Source organism: Mchenga conophoros, linkage group LG19 (genome assembly GCF_057382185.1).
Source record: "Mchenga conophoros isolate Kocher_MC1m ecotype Shallow Benthic linkage group LG19, M_conophoros_male_GT1.1, whole genome shotgun sequence".
NCBI classification, from domain to species: Eukaryota; Metazoa; Chordata; class Actinopteri; order Cichliformes; family Cichlidae; genus Mchenga; species Mchenga conophoros.
The window spans coordinates 27,066,175-27,089,859 of NC_140544.1; the positions used below are offsets into that span (position 1 = coordinate 27,066,175).

General features: G+C 39.8%; 2 protein-coding genes across 6 annotated transcripts in view; both read left to right on the forward strand.

Moving 5' to 3' along the window:
* Nucleotides 1-354: 354 nt before the first annotated feature.
* colec11 (collectin sub-family member 11) lies at nucleotides 355-2,867 on the forward strand. Of its 2 annotated transcripts, none has more exons than XM_085257023.1 (7): nucleotides 355-490; nucleotides 766-931; nucleotides 1,036-1,107; nucleotides 1,629-1,700; nucleotides 1,808-1,861; nucleotides 1,981-2,076; nucleotides 2,226-2,867. In XM_085257023.1, the coding sequence occupies exons 2-7, from the start codon at nucleotides 796-798 to the stop codon at nucleotides 2,633-2,635; spliced, it is 840 nt and encodes a 279-aa protein (XP_085113149.1). In that variant the 5' UTR covers nucleotides 355-490; nucleotides 766-795; the 3' UTR covers nucleotides 2,636-2,867. The 2 variants fall into 2 exon arrangements, with proteins under 2 accessions (XP_085113149.1, XP_085113150.1); XM_085257024.1 differs by having other exon boundaries at nucleotides 2,244-2,867.
* Nucleotides 2,868-5,670: 2,803 nt separating this feature from the next.
* Nucleotides 5,671-23,685, forward strand: part of dcdc2c (doublecortin domain containing 2C) — a 36,158-nt gene continuing 18,143 nt past the window's right edge. The window contains exons 1-12 of one of the 4 annotated variants that reach the window (XM_085258021.1): nucleotides 5,671-6,169; nucleotides 6,529-6,577; nucleotides 6,788-6,864; nucleotides 7,002-7,133; nucleotides 7,436-7,591; nucleotides 7,716-7,764; nucleotides 11,341-11,464; nucleotides 13,011-13,111; nucleotides 13,697-13,825; nucleotides 16,524-16,593; nucleotides 18,568-18,625; nucleotides 19,686-19,815. In XM_085258021.1, the coding sequence (XP_085114147.1) occupies nucleotides 5,886-6,169; nucleotides 6,529-6,577; nucleotides 6,788-6,864; nucleotides 7,002-7,133; nucleotides 7,436-7,591; nucleotides 7,716-7,764; nucleotides 11,341-11,464; nucleotides 13,011-13,111; nucleotides 13,697-13,825; nucleotides 16,524-16,593; nucleotides 18,568-18,593 (1,197 nt within the window). In that variant the 5' untranslated portion in view covers nucleotides 5,671-5,885 and the 3' untranslated portion in view covers nucleotides 18,594-18,625; nucleotides 19,686-19,815. Of the gene's footprint in view, nucleotides 6,170-6,528; nucleotides 6,578-6,787; nucleotides 6,865-7,001; nucleotides 7,134-7,435; nucleotides 7,592-7,715; nucleotides 7,765-11,340; nucleotides 11,465-13,010; nucleotides 13,112-13,696; nucleotides 13,826-16,523; nucleotides 16,594-18,567; nucleotides 18,626-19,685; nucleotides 19,816-23,685 lie in introns of those variants that run through there. The other 3 variants (XM_085258022.1, XM_085258023.1, XM_085258024.1) reach the window with 3 other exon arrangements.

Here is a 23,685-nt window from a genome sequence, read left to right on the forward strand (position 1 = left end):
AATAAATAACATCATATGATAGACATAACATAAAAAAACAACTCTCCTTGTAACCATTTCATATGGACCACAGCATATGTAATGATAATCACCACTACTGGTTTGTATACAAACCAAAATACTACAGCGACTTGCTAAAATAATAGATGCTACCTTGTTACTAAATCAATGTGCATGCTAGCTCTGTAAAATGCATTATATATTTAACTCTCCCAATTATCTGATAGCATTAAAAAGTTGAGTCAGTATATTTATCAGGCCTCTTTGCTGTCAATCTCTTGATCGCTTTCCCAGCTAATTATCTGTGGGGAGCCCAAATGCTTTGGAGTTTATCTGTGAACTGTTTACAAAAGTCCTATCACACACATTCTGTGGTGCCTGTGTAGAGGAACATGAAATGCTCTTGTAGGACCACCAGCACTCAAAGCTCCTGCAAATCTTTGGACATCGGCATTACTTTTTTACTTCTGTCTGGAAAATACTTCTAAAGGTAGGCGTTTCCGATTTTGAAATACTGTACAGTTTTCAAGTAAAAACGCTTTCTTAGAGTTACTAAAAAGCTGTGTGTGTGTACTTGGTTTATGCAAATGTAGTTCTAAATGCAGCTTTGCAGTCTCTTTTTTATTTATTTTCAGTGGAAGGAAATTCTCACTTCTAATTCCACTATTTTAATTCTGAAATATACAGATACATATAAACCAAGCCTTGCTTTTTATGAATGATTTTTTTATATTAGCATTTCCTTAAATTGTTTTGTTTCTCCAGCATAGCCCCCTAATCATCCCATGTAGAAGAATGACCGGTGAGAAACTGTTACTGCCAATGATACTAATGTCTGTAGTGATGAGTTTATTACCAATGCAGACATCATATGGACAACACTTGCCAGAGGAGTCTTGCACTGTTCAGATCCTTGTCCCTGGACTCAAAGGCATGTAGCTCTTTGTTCTTTCTTACAAAATGCATACCAGACACCTTAAAAACCAAGAATAGACTCTATCTGATATAATAATTGTTTTTCTTCTGCTCTAAAAGGAGAACCCGGAGAAAAAGGACAAAAGGGAGCACCTGGGAGACCAGGAAGAGTTGGTCCGCCAGGGGAGACTGGTATATTTTATGCAGTTGCACCAAAAAAATATATTATAGAATGTGTTTGTTTGTTTTGTGAGTAAAAGTGCATTCCCCTAAAATGCAAATCTTTAAAGAGAGAATATTTTCCACATGCCCACATTTATAGATCTCCTCATTTTCTCATTACTACCACTAATACAAGAAAAACTGGGGTAAAGATCACATTTCTCGGGCTGATAATGTGCCGTTACATCACTACCAGGCCATCCAGAAATGGTCAAGTGTTTATATTAGGGTAAGAGGTCAAATGAGAAATGGTTTGTGGAATCCAGAGCTGTGGACAAGTGTTTATGGAAGCCCTTAATGAGGAGTGAAGGGTGTTCTCTGAAGCATATTCATCATTTTAATTAATTAACCTTTAGTGAAAGTAAAGATTTATTGTTTAATATATATAATTTTGCTTTCATTTGTGCTGTTTTAAGTTTGTCTTGACTATAAGATATACAGTATGTCTCTATCTTCATATGAACAATTTACTCATGTTGCATTCTTTTTAGGTCCACCTGGGGTCAAAGGACACAAAGGCATTATGGGACGTTATGGAAAAGTTGGCCCAAGTGGAATGAAAGGTGCTATAAGAAGCAGAGATGTACTGTCTGCACACTTTTTCAGGAATGCATCAATTATTTGTTTAGTGTGTTTTTATGATTGATAAATATTTACATCTCTGACGCAGGATCCAAGGGAGATCCAGGTGACCCTGGTACAAGGGGCCCAGACGGAGAGCCAGGTGGGTTCTAAAACCATCTTATTTTGTTTGTCAAACAGATGGCAGCAGGATTAGACAGACACATCTGTAAATGAATAAAGTCAACTTTGTGATAGTCCCACACATTTTTGTCTTATCAGGGGTTCCCTGTGAGTGTGCGCCAATTAGAAGGATGATTGGAGAAATGGACATTCTTGTGGCTCAGCTTTCCTCAGAACTAAAATTCATTAAAAATGGTAAAAGATTTGCAGTCTTTAAAAATGCTTTTGTATTTTAAAAAAAATATTTATCAGTTTTGGTATTTTGCTGATTTCCTGTCCTATAGAATTGAAAATGCGGGCATGTCAATGTGAAATTTATAGAAATACAAGTGCTCATTTTTCAGCACTGCCCTCCCCTGCAGCTGTTGCTGGCATTAAGGAAACAGACAGTAAAGTCTATCTGTTGGTGAAGGAAGCGAAGCGCTACACCGAGGCTGAGGGCTACTGCCAGACGAGGGGAGGGCACCTGGTCATGCCGAAGGATGAGGGAGCAAACGCAGCCATCGCAGGGTATATAACCGACGCTGGCCTGAGCAGAGTTTACATTGGCATTCATGACCTCGAGCGCGAAGGTGTTTTCACCTACGTAGATCACTCTCCCATGACCACTTTCAGCAAATGGAGAAAAGGAGAACCCAACAATGCCTATGATGATGAGGACTGTGCTGAGATGGTGACCTCTGGGGAGTGGACTGATGTGGCGTGCCACCCGACAATGTATTTTGTTTGTGAATTTGACAAGGACAACATCTGAGGCCAGTATATGTTAAACAGACTGCAGACTGGACAAATGTAATGGAGCAAAAACTGTAATCTTATTATTTTGCTGTATCCTCTATCTGTAAATATGAATACGAAATGATACGCAAGTTGTGCAAAGTAGTATACTTTCAACTTCCTTTTTGCTTATGAGCTAATAAGCTATTTATTTTCTGAACATACAAAATATCCAAATGTTTGTAAATTTTTTTTTTACGTCCTTGATACATACTGAAATAAATTAGTGTTTCCAAAAGCATGCCAGGAACTGAGTTTTTATTTAATTCAGAAAATCCACTGAGCAATATTTGTAGCAGTACGATAGACAAACAGTGTAAATAAGCAAATATAGAGAGCTGTGGATTGTGTAGAAAAAAAAATACAATTAAAAGACATTCCAGTTGAGTGAATTTAATCAGATGAACAGAATACAGCATGCATTCCACATTCATGTGCTGTGCAATAAACATTTATACATAGTTTAAAAATAATTTTTTTGCACATTAGTTTTTGCTCTTGAACTAGTTGCGCTTATTTACTGCAGCAGTTAAAGCAAACTTATGGAAGAAATATACGATAAATGATGCAACACAAAGCTGCAGGAGTTAACACTACTACCTCACAGAAACAAGGTTCTCGGTTTGAATCCACTGGCTGGCTTCTGTGTGCAGAAGTTGGGCTCTTGGTGTCCAGGCTTCCTCCCACAGTCCAACGACGTGCATGCTAGTTTAACTGCTGGTTCTGAATTGGTCAGATGTGAGTGTGAACAGCTATTTGTCTCTGTGAGTTAGCCCTGCAATAGACTGGCGACCATGAACATGTATACATGCATGTCGCAAAATACTTATATGGCTTACATTATGTTTTAATCATTAAAGTGACCCATTTTATATTATTGTAAAATAACAAAATAATTACTTTTCTGTTGTAATTTCCACATGGACCATCGCCACCCAGTGGGCGAAAGCTCATCTTACAGCAAAAATCCCTTACAGGGGACTGAAGTCAGTGGCTGCTCCACATTTTATCTGTTATGTTAAGGAAAGCACAGGTGTTACAAAAAAACAATAACTGTCATGCTAAAAGTGCAGAAGCCAGGAAATTCATTAATTTTAATGTTTACAGTTGTTCTTCTATTAGGTTGATTTTAGGCTGTTCTGTAGCACTGCATAAATACCAAGCAGTAATTGGTATATGTGCTAAATATGTTAAACATGAATCATATCAAAGTCAAATCATTGCGACAATGTCCTTCTGAAGTATGCAAACATCCTAACGAGTGAACACGGTAAGGTTCTCATGTATTATCCAGCGAGCAATGCAATTACACCGGAGTCACCTTACATCTTTATAACATTCACTCTGCACCTTAGTGTGCTGTAATAAATGGGAGTTTTAAAATGGATGGCACTGACCTTTAAGAGCGCCAAAGGAAACTCACCCACTGCTTCCCCTTGATTCCTGACATGACATATCACACTTTGGCTAAGCACAATTTGAATCACAGTTACCCTACGACATGTATCCTGGCTAAGAACTGATAAGAACTAATTGCTGGAGACTTTTATGACTTTGCATAAAATTCTGAAAACCATTTGATGCAGTGTCTAAAACCTGATCACATACTAAGCACATTGACATATTCTCGATTTGTAGTGTTAAATTAATGCTGTCAGTTTTTTTTAATATAAAAATAATTTGCCACCTAAAGTTTAAAATAAAAATAACAGATTACACATGACAATAATATGACAGCCTATTGTTTGCTGAATGACAGAAACAAGATATAACATACCTTAGATTAGTTTGACATTTTCATCTTTGAAAATCCTCCAACGGTTTGGTTGTGTGACTAATAGGAGATGTCTTGCGGCCCTGGCAGCTATTGTTTTAGGATGGGTGTCCCAGCTGAGATGATATCCTATTGCATCCCTCTAAGAAGAGGAATTTGAATATGCATGATGCATTTCTCCTAATAAAGCAGAACACCAGTCCCTTAAGAAATGAATAATTAATGCTGAGATGAATTATGTATTTAATTGACCAGGAGTTGTCCGCCATAAACCAATTAAGTGCCATTGTTGCAGCAATCTCTGGTTACCTTTGTAGTAAACAGTTTGGACAGCTCTGTCTAAAAGTGAAGGGGCTGCAGTCACTCTGCTACAGTTGTAATATACAATAGGAGTCTGTCAAAAATTTGAATGGGATACATGTTTTCTTCAAAAAAGAATACACTTCTTTGGCTTTCTATTATATTTATTATCACCATTATACACTTACAATAGATTTTGGAGGAGGGCATAAATGGTAAACCATATGGCATGGATCATGAGGAAAGATCTATAGTAGCCTTGTGTTAAACTTAAGTTGGCTTTGTCAGACAGAATATGTGTAGATTTCATTATTTTCAACATTTACATATGTTATGAGTGTATATAAATAAACACTGAGAGAAGATTGGAGTCAAACAGTAAATGTGTTTTATATTAGCGGATTAAACCTGGGAAAAAACTGCATCCCAAAAGGATGTACAGTGCTTAAAAAAGTTATTATGCATGCGAAAGTATCCTTGGGCAAGATTCCGAACCCGCAGTTACTCCCATTTATAATATGCCATAAACGTAAGAAAAAAAGGGGGAAAATAGAAATGTGTTGAAAACACGTTTAAAGCTAAAAAGTACTGAATTGAATTCACCATAACATTTCTGTCTGTTCAGGAATGAAAGTAAATAACAGCAATTTGGGATCTAAAAAATGAAGATAATAACAATAATAAAAAATAAACGACATAAGCTTTGTTACAGCGTACTTTACATTGGGTAGTGGCCTAATAAATTTATTAAGCAATGAAATTCACCGCTGTGTTCTGTCAATTAGTTTCTCGTTAAATACCATGAGATTGAATCAGCCAGCTGGTAATGAAAATTAAAAATGAGTTTGTTTGTTTTTTAATACAGACCTATGAGCGGTTTAGCTAAATATGTAAAACCCACTGGGGTCACCCCACTGGTTGCCTTGGTAGCACCAGAGGTTTGGTATCGAACACTAAATTAACCTTAGCTACACAATAGAAGACACGACGAAGACGTGGATACGTATCTTAATACTACACCTCTCATGTGGAAGAACTGAGAAGCTGTCTCCAGTTACGTCTCCGGAGGCCAACAGAGCTGACACATTAACTTCTGACAACAAGGGCCACCGCTGTTTGTTGTTTGAAATCGTTCCCATTAGCTAACACAAGTATGCCCAGCACAACAGGGAGAAGTGACTTGCCACCCACAAAAATAATCGTCGTCTACAGGAACGGAGATGCCTATTTTCCCGGCAGGAAAGTAGTTGTGAATCCGCGGTACGTGCCATACTTTGACAACTTTTTGACATCTCTGACCAAAGGGATTGAAGCACCTTTTGGCGCTGTGAGGAGGCTCTACACCGCCACACAAGGCCACCAAGTTCACCATCTGGATGACCTTCAGCACGGGAGTGAGTATGTCGCGGCCGGAAATGAGGCGTTCAAGAAACTGAAGTAAGTGTCATGTTTTAGGGGTGTCCTGTCTGAGTTTACTTGTATATACTGGAATCTACAGGTTTTTTCTTTAGCTTCATTTGTTGGCAAGGGGATTTGACTAGGCTGGTACTTAATATTCATTAAAACGCTCTGAATATGCCAGTTTATCTTAAATAAAGTCTAATCTGTCTTTAAATGTGATCTTTTGGACCCAGTATTTTAGTCTAGTCAGCAGAGCACTGATCTTGAGCATACTTTTACATATATAACTATTTGATTTCAATTAGTTTTATCAGATCTAAAGATGCCTTACACCCACATCCTTGCATAAGTTTCCTTGTACCTAAAGGTAATTTGATTTTTTTATTGCCTTCAAGTTATTGTGAAATAGCAGCCAAGAAGCCACAGAATAAGAAAAAAGAACAGGTAGGAGCAATGTTTTGTGTGTGTGGTCAGTTATAGTGAAACTTTTTTCATGTGTCCTTGTTTTAAGTTTAACCATTCTGCCTGAATGCTGATGCCATCCTTAAAATCTAAGTTGCTCATGAAGGTCCTGTCGAGACACATAAGATTAGATTTTGAGTGACGTGCTGAAAAAAAAAACCCCACTCAGTTCCTCCTTTATGAAATTTTCAGATCCAACCTGTTGTTCACAGCAGGATAGTAGTTTCTGCCCGCTGGAAGAGAACTGCTGATGAGTCTTGCACAATAAAGTGAGTATTGATTTTAAACTGCATACATATTTTTCCACGGTGTTAAAAGAATAATGTTCTCTGCCGTGCTGTGCAATGCAAGAAACAATTCCATTTATTTATTCATGGATCTTTGTGTGTCGTGTTTTGTTTCATAGTGTCTTCACCAACGGAGAAGTGCTGGTTCCTCCGGCTCGAATACGGATCCCAAAGTATACCCTTAGAAGCTGGGAAAACGTTTTAGCTATGGTGACAGAGAAAGTGCGTCTTCGCACGGGTGCTGTTTTCAGGTAATGTCAGGACATTTAGTCATACATCATTTTTAAACTAGTTAACTGGAGTATCAGTGAAGGTTGTTTTCCTCTTGCCTTCTAATTTAGAACGTAATGTGATTAGTGGACACTTTACAGTCAATTTAAATGCAGAAAAATGATACTTGGGAAGGAGAGTAGAGGGACTTTTGCAATTAATTAGAGATCGAGACCATGTGTGGTTGTGATGTATTCAATAGATTTCATTCAGGCAAAGACGTAGCTGAAACTATCACTAAACATTACTGCAGTGAGTTGTTTTTCTTTATTTGAGCTTTCAGGCTTTGCACATTAAATGGACACCCTGTCTCCGGTCCCACTGAACTGGAGAACAACCACTACTATGTTGCAGTCGGTTCAGAAAAGTTTAAGGCTCTCCCATATTACCAGTGTGTCCCCAGGAGGGATTTGCTTAGGGAAAATAACATGACTGAAGGGTACGAGATGTGATCTTTCATGGCTTTTTCTATATGTCCAGAATAAACACTGGATTTGATTTTATTTCGATAAAGAAAGCAAAAATGTGTTTGTCAGTATTGTTTTTCCTTTTCTTCCCTGCAGCCAAGGCATCCTGCCCAGTACCAAAATCAAAAGATGTGCAAAGAATGTGGTGAGTGTTGATGCACTTTGCCATCTGGTCCTTCACGTTCTCCTAACGTGCTAAATTGGTACCCTTTTCCCCCTGAACTCCCTCCGGGTCATTGTTGTAACACTTTGTTAGACTCACAGTTGAAAAGCGTATCTTTGCACACACAGCATTTCAATTAACATTTCCCACGTGTGAGACTTGTTGTGGGGGCGCAATTCGTTATGAAACACCACTATCATCAATCACTGTCTGCAGGAGGCATTGAGTTACCGTTGCTTTCCAGTTTGATGGGTAATTCCCACAGAGACAGGCTGGCCCACTTGATCAAGTGCAGTGAGCCTCATAGACAGATCATATGCACAAGGGGGACTTCGTTTACAGCAAACTAAAAGAAAAAGAAATCTCTTATTCAAACAAGAGCTGGGACTATTTGTATTGTGATTAAGTTGACAGTGAAATGCTGCGAACCCATACGAGGATTGCGCTGCTGTGGGCCCGAGATGAACACCAAATCACGTGATGAAGATGAGAACATGCCCACTCAGCAGGTCTAGGTAGAGATGGGCCCCACTGTGACAAATGTGCCTGACATGTGATTTTTATAACCATGAAAGATGACAGTGCTCTGGCAGATGTCAATTTTTGTTAGATATAGAAAAATGTCCCTTGCTTTATCTCCAGCTTTATCTGCATTGGATTGCCTTTGAATTTAGAAATAATTTGAATATTTATTAGTTATATATAAAAGATCTCTTCATTATATTAACAGCTATGCAGCCATAAAGCAGTAGATGAAAATTACATTGTTACGCAACTTTGCTTATCTGATACATTAGCTAATAAGACACAACAACCACAACTTTTGCCATTTCACTTAGTACCATGAGGTGGAGACAGAGACAGAGCTATGCCTGTGTTTTGCATCCTTCGTTTCAGTGTAGTGTTAGTCATTCACTAGACATGAGGCTGCCACATTTTACTTTCCTCGCCTCTGTGTCTGATCCCTCATGAATTTGTAAACATGATCTGACCAGTTAATAAGGGCCTTTCAGAGGGGGAGATATGCAAGTGACAAAAAATTACCCAATCTGTCTTGATCTGTCAGCTGTTTAGCTTACTGATTACACATACATTTATAGGGTCGTGTCCATCATTAATTTCAGTTTGACCTCACAAAACAACAGCAGTCTGATTTGAAACGCCCGTAAAAAAAGACCCTTTAAACATGCCCACTGAGGTTGTGTAAAATGTAACCTTGCTCTGCACGGGAGCCGTGTCTGTCCTGTCCGCATCGGCGGCGGACCCGTTTCTGCACTGCTGGACGGAACATCTGGTGTGGAGCAACCACCGACTAAACTGACAGCTCTGCAGAGTGTAATAATGAAACTCTCCAGCACATCGTGTTCCCATTGGAAGCAAGCATGCTGTATATGCTGAGTTAAGTGTTTTACAGACATGATGAGGTAGAAACTTTTGAGGTAGACATAGCATAAAGAGAAGATTAATAGGGGAGAGAGGAATACAAAGAGACAAAGCGAAAAAGAGAACAACGGCGTGCATCGTGCAGTACACTTAGTTATTATGGCAATCGTTATTATGGCAGTTAAGCAGTGCTTTATATGTGCTCCACATAAAGAGCCCTGTGTAAAAAAAAAAAAAAAAAAGCCCAGAAAGGCTGACTAAACCTTTAATATCTGTGCTTTCTGACATCATTGATGATTTGCTGCTTCTCCTCGTTTCCTCTGTTTCCCATGTATGAGCTCATTGGTTAGGGGAAATAGCAATGCCCCGAGGAAGACTTTACCCCCTCGCTGCTGCCAGTGTGTCTACTCACTGAGGACTCGGCCCTGGGAGTGGCTCAGACTGATATCACAGTCAGTATGGCTGGAGGCTGGTCAGTCCAATTGTTTAGGACCCCCTTTTTTCCCCTGGCTATCATATCACCGTGTCCTCTTGTTGACTCCAGTTTTTGGCCACACGAGAGAGCCACAGATTACTTGCTGTCCAGCCCTCCTGAGCCCCCTTCACACTAACTCTAGCACTCTCTTTGTCTTTCTCTCTCTCTGTCTCTGGAGCCTGATGACACACACAGTTGTCTGCTCCCGCAGGACCTGGTACTGTAGATATGTAATGCAGACCGAGAGGCTATACTGTATGACCTCAGCTTTTCCACTGCCATGTCTCTACTTCTGCTGCTGCTTGTTTTTGCAATCTTCCGGCTCCTTCAGCAACCCTCGTCCTCTGCTTTCTCCTCCCCTGTGCCCTGCTTGCCACTCTCCCTGAGCGAGACAGCTTTGGATTGAGCTCGGTTTATTTAAATACCATCTATTTACATCTCACCGCAAGCAAGAAAACAAGCTGCTCAATATTTGATGGGCCAGATAGAGTTTGATTTAAAACTTTATCGCAAAGTTGTTTCACATCACTCGCAGATGAACCGAGGTTACAGGAGCTGAATTAGCAGCTTATCACCGCGACGGTGCCACTGCTCCTTTGTCTTTGATCTCATGCGGCCGCGGACACCGCCGCGCTAGAACATGAACTCTCTTTCAACTCTCCTCCTCTGAATATAGCAGACAAACTTCACACTTCTTTTGTTCTTTTACTTTTTTTTTTCTCCCTCAGCCCACTAACGGCTGTATAAATTCAAAAGAATATCAACAGACTTTGCCTCTGCATTAAAGTAAGCAAACAAGTGCAGAAACAACGCCGCTATTCCCCGGACTCCATGTTAGTGAGCTTGCAAACACCACTGCCAGAAGTGTATTCTGGTGGAAGCCCGAGATCACTACACTATCCCCCGAGCCAGCCCAGGGATCCTGCAGTAAAGAGCACTGTAGCTGAAAAGTCACATTAAGTCAGCTCTCTCGATCTCTATGTCTGTGTCTCTCATTCTCTGTAAGGGAGACATACCTCACCTTGCTACCTGCGGAGGGGATGAGGAGCCTGCGAGGAGAAAATTGCCTTTTGTGGAAGCATTAATTCAGATGTGTACCCTGCTGTCTGAACATCACTGAAATCTCCCCACTGCTCTCTCTCTCTCTTCTCTTCCTCTCTCACTCCTTTGCTCTCCCACCATGCAACTGAGTCCCAAACCTTTTTTTTCCTCCCCTCCCCATCAATAACCTTCTGCTGTCTGCTGCTGAAGAATAAGTTATTCCCTACGACTCCCTCCCTTTCCCTTTAAGCTTGTTTGGATTTTCATTGTTTGATCTGGGTTGATAAATAAGACAAATGCAGTTAGAAATTCATGGCTGCCCTATTTCATCAATAAATGATTAGTTTGCCACGCTCCCTAGTGATTGATAGGTTGTGCACGGGATGTATTGGAACCAGATGAATTCAATACAGTAGGAGTCAGCGGGGAGTTACAAAACATATCAGCTCATGAAAAATTGAGGTCAATGGAAAATGTAAAAAAGCTGCTGAAAAAAGAGGAGAAACAAGCCTTCCTGTCTTGTTTTCTTGTTTTACTTCTTCCTCTTTACAAAATGAGCGATAAGTCAATGATGAATCACAGACCGAATGTGAGGACATATACCTTAATCCGGGCCTCTCTGCTCTCCTCTCTTTTGTACCTCCATGTGGTTTGCTCAGACAAGCTCTGGAGAAGACCTTGAGCACACAGCCAGGGGCCAGACAAAGAAACTCACAGCCAAGGCAGAGAGAACCAAACAACAAGGGCAGGTGTCCAAGAACCCAGTTCTCTTCCCCCCAGTGGGTAAGCAGAGCACTATAGAAATATTGTCTTTACTGCCTCGCTCTCTAGCCCCTCTGTCCGCAGAGTTTTTGTTTTCTTTCTTTTTTGTTGTTGTTGTTGTTCTTCAACACTTTCTTCTTCGCTATGATGACAGAAAGAAACCTGTTGGATTTTGAAGACCATCTATGCGCTTTGTGTAAAGCATGTTTGTGTTTGCAACTGTACATTTGTAAGTCTTCTGTGTGTGTAAGTAAAGAGATGTAACTCCTAGTCTGTGCTGATAATGCAGAAAATCTGCCATTTGGCAGGTGAAGGAGATTTCTTTGGAATCTCAGCCTGTTCTTTTTAAGTCCAAACAGAACAGAGCTGTGTGCCGTTTCAAAGGAACACTGCTCTTTTCTGTGAATATTAATAAAGAAAAAGACTTCAAACACTATCAAGGGGGCTTAAATCATAGATGAATTCAATCAGGCCATTTTGTTGAATACGTATCCTGAAAGCCTGGTTAACTATCTAGGGGGAAACAAAAATGCTCTTATTTTCTCTTGATGCAGGAATCAAGATGGTAATGAGTTATTAATCTTAAGCAACACTGACAGAAGTAAAGACAAATATTCTTTGTGTGCTTTAAATGTGATACTCAGTATATCAATAATAATAACACTGTCTGTATCTACTCATGCAGTTGTTGTTGTGCCATCTGTGCGCAGTAGTACGATTGCTTCACTTGAAAAACATATACTGGTATGGTAGCATTCGCAGGCTAATTGCTACTGTTTGAATCCTGCCATGATTTCATATGTTGTGACTGAGATACTCAGTTCTCAGGACACATTTCTGCTTACTACTGTATCTGTAACCACATTAGCAAAGTCCCTAAAGTTAAAAAGCAAAGTTTTATGTCTTCTTTATAATTATATCAGCTCTTAAAACCCTTCATACAGACAATAGCTCTGTGCAGTGTTCACAAGATTAATCTGGAATGAGGTCAGAGATTTAAGACTTTTTATAGATTTCTAGACAAAAAAGTAATTCTAAGCTTTTTTGTGGTTGTGTAAATGTCTCTTTTCACTTAACACATGAAGCAGAGGCATTTTTTGTTTACATTGTCTTTTAGTGTTTTCGATGATAAATCTTGCATGTGTGGTTATTTATTATTTAAATTAAATTACTTAGGGCAATTGAAGTAGATTTAAGTTCAAGAGCATGTTTCATTATTCACATTCTACGCCGTATCAGATCTAGCAGACGAAAAGGAATTTGTTTACAAGGGTGACGTTGCTGTATGAGGCACGTCCCCACATGCATCAAGAGCAGCCTGTCACTGTCAGGATGTAACCCTGGACCAAAAGTTCACGCCGGCTGGCCATATTTGTGGCAGGGCAGCTGTGGCTTTCTGTGGCCCTTAAGTCTGGGGGACCACTATAAATAAATAAATGGCTTGACAGCAACATTGATCTCTTGTGAAGTTGAACAGGAGTAGAGAGGAGAGAGAAAGCGAGTGTGTAGAAGAATGAGACGGCGACTGCCAGCAGATGAGGTAATTGTGATTAATCACTTTTCTCAGAGGGCAGCGTGTTCAATGCACAAAACAAAAGGAGTGAGATGGCAGGAGCAGCAGAGGTGCAGGAAGACCGCCAGTTGAAGGTGGATCTGCCAATTGATCAGGTAAAACATAATCCCATACTGTAGCGCTACAGTCTGATGAGGTCCTTAAAGCTCGCAGTTATTTAACAGCTTGGCCTGATATCAGACAGGAAATAAGAAGTGATTTGAGTGTGAAAACACAGCACTGCCAGAGAAAAACATAACCCACGTGAACATGGAGAAACATGTAAAGCTCCTTGGCTCCTTGCGGATTTTATTACGCTTTATATGTCAGTTATTATAATTTTTACAGCTCGTCATTGGAGACACACTAAAGTATACAAGTTGATCATCACAACAAGCTGTTTGCATTTGATGTAAAATGAAAGGGTTAGATGAAAGACGTGCCTGCAGCTTTAGTAACCTCTCTCCCCCCCATCGGTGTTCTTCCTATTAAGCTTTACCTTTCTGTATGTTTCCCAACATCAAACGGAATTGCGAATATACTTCTAGTACAGTATAATACTATTTTCTGCTCAGAATAAGGGCTCATGAATGCTCAGCAGAACAAGCTACATAAATATATAAATATTGTAAAATCAATACAGCACTACAGTACAGTGTAAGCCAAAGGGGATCTTGTGTGTTTTTTCCCCCTCCCTGCAGGTTGAGGCCAAGATAGTTGAAGAGGAGTATGAAGATGGGAATCGTTGTGCGAGTTCCTGCAAGGCCTCCCTCCGTGATTCAGATGACTCGAGTACGCAAAGGTCTTCCACCACAGATTCCGGGAAAAATGTAAGTACACTTATTATTAGTTTAATGCAGTTAGTATTTCACATTCAGTTCATTTTTACTTTATTATTATGTCCAATTTTCTCATTTCCTTTTGGATTAGGTCACATAAAAAATGGTCTAACCAGCAATTATGGTAATGATCATTTCCATAATTGTAATAGGGTCACATAGACCTGCTTTCAGCAACTATACTTTCACTTAATGCACGTGTAACATTTTTTTCTGTCTCCATGGTTATTTTGGTGTATTTGCTATTTACTAGAGCCAAGCTGTCGCCCCAGATACTGCAAATCATGGAGTTTTCATGGTTGAAAAAGAGGCCCATAATAATAATATGCAGTTGTATTTGATGTCTGTCCTTTACTCTGCTTATTGTGCGCATTAACATTGATGAAGTGGCGAGTGAGCTGTGTATACAGATGTTGTTGCACGGATCTGTGGTCCCCCCGAAATTACGCTCATTTAAATAAACTTATTTTGCTCTAATAATCCTCGAGGGACAGCGATATGAAGCCGTGTAACTGTGATAAATGCACACAATAGTTGGGTGATATTACTATTCCATGCAATTTCATTCGGCTTTGAAATGAGAAGATATTGAGTCTTATTTAAGCAATCAATAACCTAGAACATTTCGTTTTAATGAAAACTATAATTTTAAGCAGTGGCAATTACACCGTAGGGGAATGTTTTGGTGTGGTGATGATTTTGCTGCCGTATGCACTTTTGCAATAAAGATATTCTTCGTGGGATAATTATTGACTTCTGGGGGTCGGTTATGACCCTGGCTAAAGACCTCATCAATAGCTTAATTCATTACTTATCACTTTTAGTCATACATGAATATTGCTGATTCAGATTTACTATGGATTGGGGTGGAGTGACCATTAGATAATGGGAAATAATAATAATGATAATCCCTGTATGGACTCAGCTATGTTTGCAATAATCATCTTGCCAAGTAGCTTTTGATCTGTCAGCGAATGGAGAGTGGCATAAGATGGAATTTTAGCTGAAAGAACAAATCCTAAGCAAAAATAACTCTAGTTTGCAGTAAAAGTGTGTCAGCACTTTTAATCAGACCGGCTGCCTTACCAAACTTTGATTTGTTTATGTTCATTAATGTTTTATCAGCACTGTACTTACATTATAGTTAAATGCCTTTGTCAAGCCAGAAATAATAGCTCTGCGGGTAAGACTTACCTTACCTAACGTCTAATCATCCTTCATGCATACTCATACTTGTTTTTTCCCACTGAGGCCAAACAAGCTGTCGCTGTCTCGTTGTCAGCAACCTCATCATTTAGAGGGCTGTGAATAATAATGAGGGATAACTGCACTGCTATGACTCATACTTTCAGCTGAGTCCAGACAGATTTCCTCCCACTCCGGTGCTCGTGAAATGCCCCGTGTACTCTGTATACGTGCATGTATATGGTAGATATTGATGACCAAATTCAATTACATGATTACATTTTCAGTTGAAGCTTTAAATGATTTATTGCAGTGCATTTAAATAGTGAATACATTTGCAGACAGTACAGCGGTGAGGCGGTGCTGTGCATGTGGTATTGACCTGTGTGGTCCAGGCCAAGGAAAGAATAACGAGATTCAGCGTCTCTGCCAAGTGGAGATGTCCGCTGAGAGTGAACACAGGCTATCTTGGTGTTAGGAAGCAAAGGATGGCGGGCTGGAGCTTGATGCACATTTATCAAAGCTGCTCTTACACTCACTCCACCGACTTTTGTTGGGCTCTCTGCAGGTTGGCTTTTCCTTTAGAGTGCACTCTGTTAAGGATCTGATTGATTTCATGACGGCCTACTCTGTCTGTATTGTAGATGTCATACACTTTGAGGAAATGTGGACAAGGGTAGATTTGTACTCACCAGTGTAATATTGTGTTCACAATTATCATTTGTTTTGATTTAACAGTATCGGCTGATTTATCAGCCAGTCGGCTAAGCATTTTTTCTTAATTAATATTGTTGGAAATGCCAATGAAACTAGGTATGCTTGATCAATTGCCTTCCTCTCCTTAAGAATTTTGTGATAAAAAAAATCAAATCAATATTGACCACACCATTGATCCATTCCTCTTCTTTCTCCGTTGCATTTGTCTTTCATCTGTTTTCCTGCTGCTCTTCCATGAAGCTTAGGTTAGCCATTTCATAGACCTTAGTCTCCACATGCAAGGTCAACTATAATCAACTCTAGACAATGTCACCGCCTTGCTTTTCCAGAGAGCTAAGCGGAGGAAGACGACTCCTCTGGGCTTTTAAGGACCTGCAGTATTATACCATTCAATTACTGTTCATTAGACAGTGTACAGCCATTAATCAGACTGAGATGTTCTGCTAGTCCTCAGCGGGGACAATGAACTGGGGAAATTTATTCTGGCTTCCTGTCTAGGCCACTGTTTAGTGGTAGGGAGAGAGATGACACATGGGAGCGCGCTGAAGCTTTCAGTGCTCCACTCTCCCTGGTATCTGTTTTCAAGTGAACTTCTTCACTTCACGCAGCCCCGTCGCTGAATTTCAAAAACACGGGCTTTGTCAGAGATTTACTGCATATGTGGGAGAGTATTACAAATCTGATATATCACCGAAAGGGGAGAAAGCTGACAGATTAACTGATTAGCGCTTCATATGCATTGAATATGACTAGATGATGATATGAAAAGTGGATTTATGTTTTCCAGGAGGCTAAAGAGAGGGAGGCGTCTTCCAAGCTCGGCAGAACACGGTCGCAGATGTCCCTGTTTTTCAAGGGTATGTTCATCAAAGCATAAAGCCTGGTAGGAGATCAGTGGCAGCCCCCATGTTCCTCTCCACAGCACCTAATGCACCCATAAAGAGACCGCTAATACACTCGGCATTACCAGTTCCTCCCTGACATTGCATGTCGCTGGAACCGCAACCACCTCTCAACATCTGGGAGAGCTTTATAGCGTGCTTTATGGAGAGCATGTGGTTGAGTTTTTTTTCTTTTTGACTCCCTAATCTAAGATGACTTATTCTAGTATTAAAGGCACCTGCACATCAAGGTGTGCCATGCTCAGGGCTGGCATTGTTCACCACTCTTTATATTTCCCATGTTGTTTGCAATCTTGAACCATTCAGACAGAATAAGAATTATACATACTTATGTTACCATTAGGAAAAAAAATTTTTTAATTGGCTTTACATGAGCTGGCCTTTATATAATTATTTAAAAAAGAACATATCTGAATGAATTATGAAAAAAATGTACCATGAACTTTTTTCCCCTTTTTATGGAGGTGAGAGTAACCTAGCTGAACCTCAACCAAAACAATGACATTCTCCTTTCTTGGGGAATGTGCCTTGCAGTTGGTTCAAGCAATTTCGTTATAATTGCCTACAGAACATTGGCTTTGATTTTTAGGACCATTCACTGGTTTCACAATATCGTCTTCTGTCCCTGGAGGAAATTCCGAAGGTGACTAAATAAAGCAGGATGCGAATCCCTGCAGGTGGTTATCTCTGTCTGCCCTTCAGTTTGAGGTTCGCTCTGTCGGTGTCCAGGAAATCACTGCATCCAGCGCTAACAGCGGGCCTCCTACCTCCCTCATCTGCCATCCATATACACTCACATATGCACAGAGTTATCTAACAGACAGGAGGTTAGATTAAATGTTTCTCTTATACAGCTGCACATGATTTTTGTGTACATACATGCATTCTCTTTCAATTATCTTCATATTGATAGTAGCAGAGGATGCAAGGCAGCCCCGTACACTCCAGTGAGTGATTTCCCTGCAGAATATCAGTGGGCACTACAGGGGGCATTCGAAATAAATCACAGCACGTTATTGCTTGCCGACTTGAGACCCACATCCACATTTTTCTGTCTCTATCACATTGCGTTGTTGTTGCTGTTTATGAATTGTTCTGCATCATTCATACCTCATATTCTCCAGCTGTCACAGTGGATCTGCAGATGACACAGATGCACAGCATAACTGGAGAGTCAGCGGAGGGAAAAGGGATGTGATAGGAAATGCAAGTTATCTCTAACAGAATCATACCTGCCTGCCACCTGCTTTGCATCAAAATGTCAATATGTGAACGAGTTTTTATTCTAGAAGGTTTTTTTGGCACAGTTTTCTAAGAGCAAATCAACCATCAAAGCATTTGGCCTGCTTTTTTCCACATTTTTTTTTTAACTCAGGAGAATTGCGTCTTGATGTCCACATATAATAGGAAGAGAAACTGGCTTCAGTTTGGTGGAGATTCTCCTTCAAAAGTTATTGGCACCATGTACAATGGCTTTATAATTTATGAGAACTGTTAGGCCCTCTGACAGAAGTTGTAAAGCATCTTGACTGATTGGGTAGATATAGGATGTGTGCAGTCATGGCATATTGTTGCCTGCATGTGCGTGCGGCATGCACAGTTCCACGGCTTGCTCTGTCACAGATAAATTACTCCACACAGTCAAATTAAGTTGTTGTAAATCACCTCGTGGACCCGAGACTAGTCCTGAGTGACGACCTTTACGCCTATTTGACTTTAACTCTTATTTATGTTAATCACATCTGTATTATGCCCACAGTAAAACTGTGTCATATTTGAAAAGGTCATTGTTTTCTGGAAAAGAATAGAACTGTGACACACACACACACACACACACACAAGCTTTGTTTATTAGCACGTGAAGTAAGACTTCAAAATTTTGCATGGTTACCAGTTTTTGTGTTTTTCTTTTTCAAACTCTTTTTACAGGAAGAAAATTGAAACTTCAACATTAGTTGTTTAGATCTGCATGAGATTCACTCCAGAGGTATGCTCTATAAAAACACTATAAATGATTTCATCGATTGAACTTTTAGCTCAAATGCACAAAACATATTGTTGTGTAGTCGAGCTGCATATAAAGCACAGCAGTGTTCATTAATCATACAGCATGTACAAATTATAACAATTTGTGCACGTTACGATTACCTGGTGGGAAATGATTATGAAATCCCCGTACGAAGAGTCTGATTATAGCTTTGGCAGTAAATAATCTCATGTTCAATGGCTGTTAATCCCGTTTACTACAGAATATATAGCATATTCTTCATTTGCTTTTTATTATCTTTCAGTTTTTATTAAATCAAATATCAGACTGTCTCCACTTCCAATGACAAAAAGCAGCCTTTCTTCAAAGTTGGAAGAAAACATATGCTTTTCTTCTTATTCAGCATATACATGTCGTGAGTGGCCTTCAAGAAGCTGCGCGTCTCAATAGCAGTATGTTTTTTTTCTCTATAATTTACCATGGTGAAGAATAAGAAGGACCAAAGGCTGTGTGTTAGAAATCAGCCATTGTGATGTGAAAGAGGCATCTGTGTGTGATCTTCGCAACACTTGAGACGACAGGCTCTGTGAAGTGCACCACTGCCCAGTTACACATGAGCTTTGATTGCTAGTTTGTTCTGTGCGTAGCCCCATAGCTTTGAACTGTGTCTCAAGATGAAAGCCAACCTTGTCCACAGTATGTCCACTGCAGACTGCTGCTGTTGCTTATTTGCTTCAGGCATGATCAAGAGCTTTGGGACTATTCTTTTTTTACAGTTTTTTACCATACTGCATTATGTATAATTTATCATACAGTGGATCCTGAGACAGCACCCTGTCTCCACTCCATTTTAATTTAAAGCCTCTTCTCTCTTTCCGTATCTTGCATTGACTGTGGTCAGTGTATGATACCACTCAGGTATGTCTTTGTTGTGTCCAGTTAACAGACTTTGATATTTGTGGCATTGGAGCATGCGCACAAAAAAAAGAAGAAAAACTCAGTTCCTTTTCTCTCTCTCTCTCTCTTGTCCTCTCTTTGCAACCCTCTCTCTGTTTCTCAGAATCATAGAATACAGTGTCACACTGCTAAGGACCAGACGTCCTCATTCTCTTCTGTCTCAAGAAGCCAGCTGCTCATGTATAAGATGAAACAGTGTTATAAACCAAATAAAAATGTCTTTTCTCCTGACAGCCCCGGCGTGAATATATGGCCTCTTATTCCAGTGAATATATTGCATAATTATGTATGGTTATGAATATTACATGGAGCCTCACACTGGGTGCATGGTAAGACGCCTAATTGCAGAGTTTAATTATTAAGAAGCAAAGGTCCTGAGCGGGCTTTGCGAGAAGCACTTTTGATAAATTATTTTTTGCAGTTTTCTGATGAATTATTTTGGGGGCTTGTGTCTAATCAGCGGGCATAGTGGACGGCGTAACTGCTCTTGAGAGGGACTTATCTTCCCATGGAGAGGAATTACTATGCTGATTAAATCCACTGAAATCAACTAATAACTTAATGATATTGGAGTGGCCCAAAAAAAAAAAAAAAAAAGAATCATTGCCTCTCATAGTGCTGGCCATGAATAACACAAGGGCACAGTGATGGGTAGAATGAGGGCTATTGCTGTTGACCTTGGGGCACAGCTTTAATATTTCCCTGTAACACGAGGGAGGGAAAGTGTGTGATGGTATGTACTAAAGCAAACCTCATTTTAAATAGTGTCATAGTGCTTTACTTTATACTTCATATAAAGCACTTCAAGGAAAAAGTCCAGAGAGGCTGACTAAACAAGGAATAATAAACTAGATCACCCTCAAGTACTGCCAAATCCACAAAGCACAGTTGCTTGTGTAACTACAGCACTTTGCTACAGCCACATCTTCCTCTCCAGCATGTACTATAGCTTAGACACCCACACAGTGTTGCTCAAGTGTTATATATTCACTTCAAATGCTCACTGCATTGAGAAAAGTTTAAGGGTTGACCTCAGTTTTATGTCAAAAGACATTTCAAAAATGGATAAAGCAGACTTCTCCGCATGTTACCTCAAATACAGAACTATTGCACTTGATGTATTCTTCCATAAAAGCTAATGGCTGTAATGCTGACAGTAAGAGTCACTGACCCACTTAATCACAGTTCTATATCACGCTGTGATGTTGCGAAATTTAGTTCACTATAAATGTGGGATAAAATGCGAGGGAATAGCGGTGCTCCTTCCTTTCACCTCCTACAAAATGAATACTGGTCTAGCACATATGAAAGGGAGTGCAGCTGCTTTTCTTCAGATAGCACAAATATGTGAATAATTGATCGATATTGATGTGAAAATCACCTAAGTGTAACCAGGAGCTGTTTGTTTGGAAGCCTCCCATGGAGGGCAGGAGTCTAGCCATCTGCCAATAACACGTCAGTCATCGTGCGCGGCGGGCACGCTGACTGATTCACAGAGCTGAACAATTGTTCTCAGTGTGATGTTTCTGTAAATCACACATTCTGCTTTTAACCAATGCTTGACGCTTGCTTTGAATGTTTCAGGTTGGTTTCAGTCAGGGGTCCGCAATGCTGTCTGGAAGTAATGGGTATATACCGATTCGGTTTTCTAGTTGTTATATAATTGCAGTGATTATAAATTATAGATTTGTGTTTGCATTTAATCTATAGAACTCAGCGAAACAGATGATGCATCTACATACACAATGTAATACTCTGCAAAATTCTTGAGCCATGCCTCACTACACGGAAAGTCAGTATATAAGGAAAGGAAGAGTTTGTACAATCTAATGAGCTTGAAAGTCAGTATTGGGTGTTCTTTATCTCAACTCCCTTAGGCAGCTTTTGTGTAATTTCTTTGAGTAGTCTTCAGGAATAGTTTTCCAGGCCTTTTGTTCTGTTCTCTGTCAAGATAATCCCAAACTGCTTCAATAATGTTGACGTCTGAGTTCTGGGGAGGCAAGTCCATGACTGATTGAGTTTCATTGTGTGTTTTTCAAACCTAATATACTTACTGTACTGACAGTGTGTTTGAAATCGGTGTCATGCTTAAATCAGACACGTTCCAGATTATGTTGCAGGGTGGATAAAAATCTGATGGTACTTTTCTGTCTTCATAATTCCAATCCAGTCTTGACAACCCTCCCCCCAACACTGGCCTCCTTAATGACCAAAAATTTCTCATTTGGATTCATCACTACATGATACCTTTGCCACTGATTTTTCACTCCAGTTTTTCTGTAATTTGGTTTACCTTAGCCTTTTCTCCCTGTTTTTTTCTACCTTCAGAGGGCTTCTATGTAGGCCTTTGCAAACAGTAGATGCAAAAACTTTCATTTGTCCTCCACTCGTCCAATTTCCTCAAACCTTGTTAAGAACACATTGCACACCATGCTGAGATATGCCACGTTGTTGGCTAATTATTATATGCTTTTGCTTTAGGTTCATCTCTTGAGTTAGATGTCTTTTTATGCTTGACTCATATAGGTCAGTGCTAAAGTATGTGACATAAAAAACACAAAAACATTTCTTTAAAAATGGTCAGGTACAAGGACTGAACTGAAAATGAGTGAAAAAGCAGCCATAGCATGTCCACAGAAAGGCTTTTAAAGACTTTGAAAAAGATTTAATACTCATCATTACTTTTTACAAGAATTACAAGAAAGTCTGGCTCCTTGGATATAAAATATAAAGAAGTGAGGGATGGTTCAAGACGTTTAGACAATACTGCACGTGTTGCTTTTTAATCTTTACCCAGCTAAATTAACGTATTTGGAAACAGTGTAAATGTAGCATATGGTAGTTGTGCTACTTGTACAGCAGCCTTGTATGATAAGGTGTGGGGCAGCTTTGTGCAGTTACTGAGTGCCTTTTTCCTAGTTACACGAAATCTCTTAGCATTTGTATCAGAAACGTATTTGAAAATTGCTGAAGGTCATTTTATACAGAGGCACCATGTGCCTTGAAACCTGCACAGATAGTTGGTGTTACAAAAAGGCCTTTTTACAGCTGACATCACCCAGAGCCACCAGGAGGCCACTTTTCCCTCACTCTGTTCTGTAGCTACCCACTGTCTAAAGCTAATGGCTGGTAACACAACTGAAAGCTCTCAGTCTGATAAGATAATATAGAGTCAGAGAGAAAGCAAGCGAGTTTAAGAGCGCTATATAAGTGGGATATATATTCAGACTATACAACGATGAGGAAATGCTCTAAAAATAAAAAATAAAAAAACAAATGGAAAATGCTGCGATGATATCACTGAGCCCGGAATGCTGACGGCAGTGTTTTGAGTCACATCCAGATGGCTATGAAGCAGGGATGACAGTGGGAGCTGGGACTTACTGCTGTCCTCTCACCTGATGTCATGCTTAATAAAATAAATGAGGATGACATTATGCTTTGCAAACAGATTCATGAATTATAGAGCTTCGTTAAAAAAAATTACCTGTATTTTTATGATCATGACGTTCAGTGTTTACAGCTATTGTGAGTCACTGTCAAAGCAAGTTAGGTTGGCAAGATGCATTCATAGACTGTATGGGTGCATCTTACAGACGCAGATACCTGCTAACAAATAAATAAAAGAAAATTCACTGGAGAGTCTCCAACGCAAGTCCTGTTATTTGTTATGTAACTGAATTAAAAATGTTCCAAGAGACAGCAACATCATAGAAAAACAATCCTGTTCAGTGACTTGAATTGCTATTCCTGGCACACTAAACAGTCCACCTAGCAGCCTGTTCCACTTTACATAAAAGAGGCCACATCCCTGATAAAGATTATTGTTTTTTGTGTGTGCTAGGATATAAATATGTTTATTTCTGGTCTAAAATTGGCTTAATTTTTCTCATCCTTTCACTTACTAACTTGGTCCCTCCATCAGCTCTGGCATGCCCCACTACCAGACATACTTTCATACCATATGCTCTCATCTGTTACTTTGTTGCAGGCATATACATTCAGCACAAGGTTTAGTTTATATGCCACTGGCTTTTACCGTCTATAGTGAACGAGGGAAGCGGCTTTCAGCAGCTGTGCAATCAGGCAAGCTGAAAAACGAA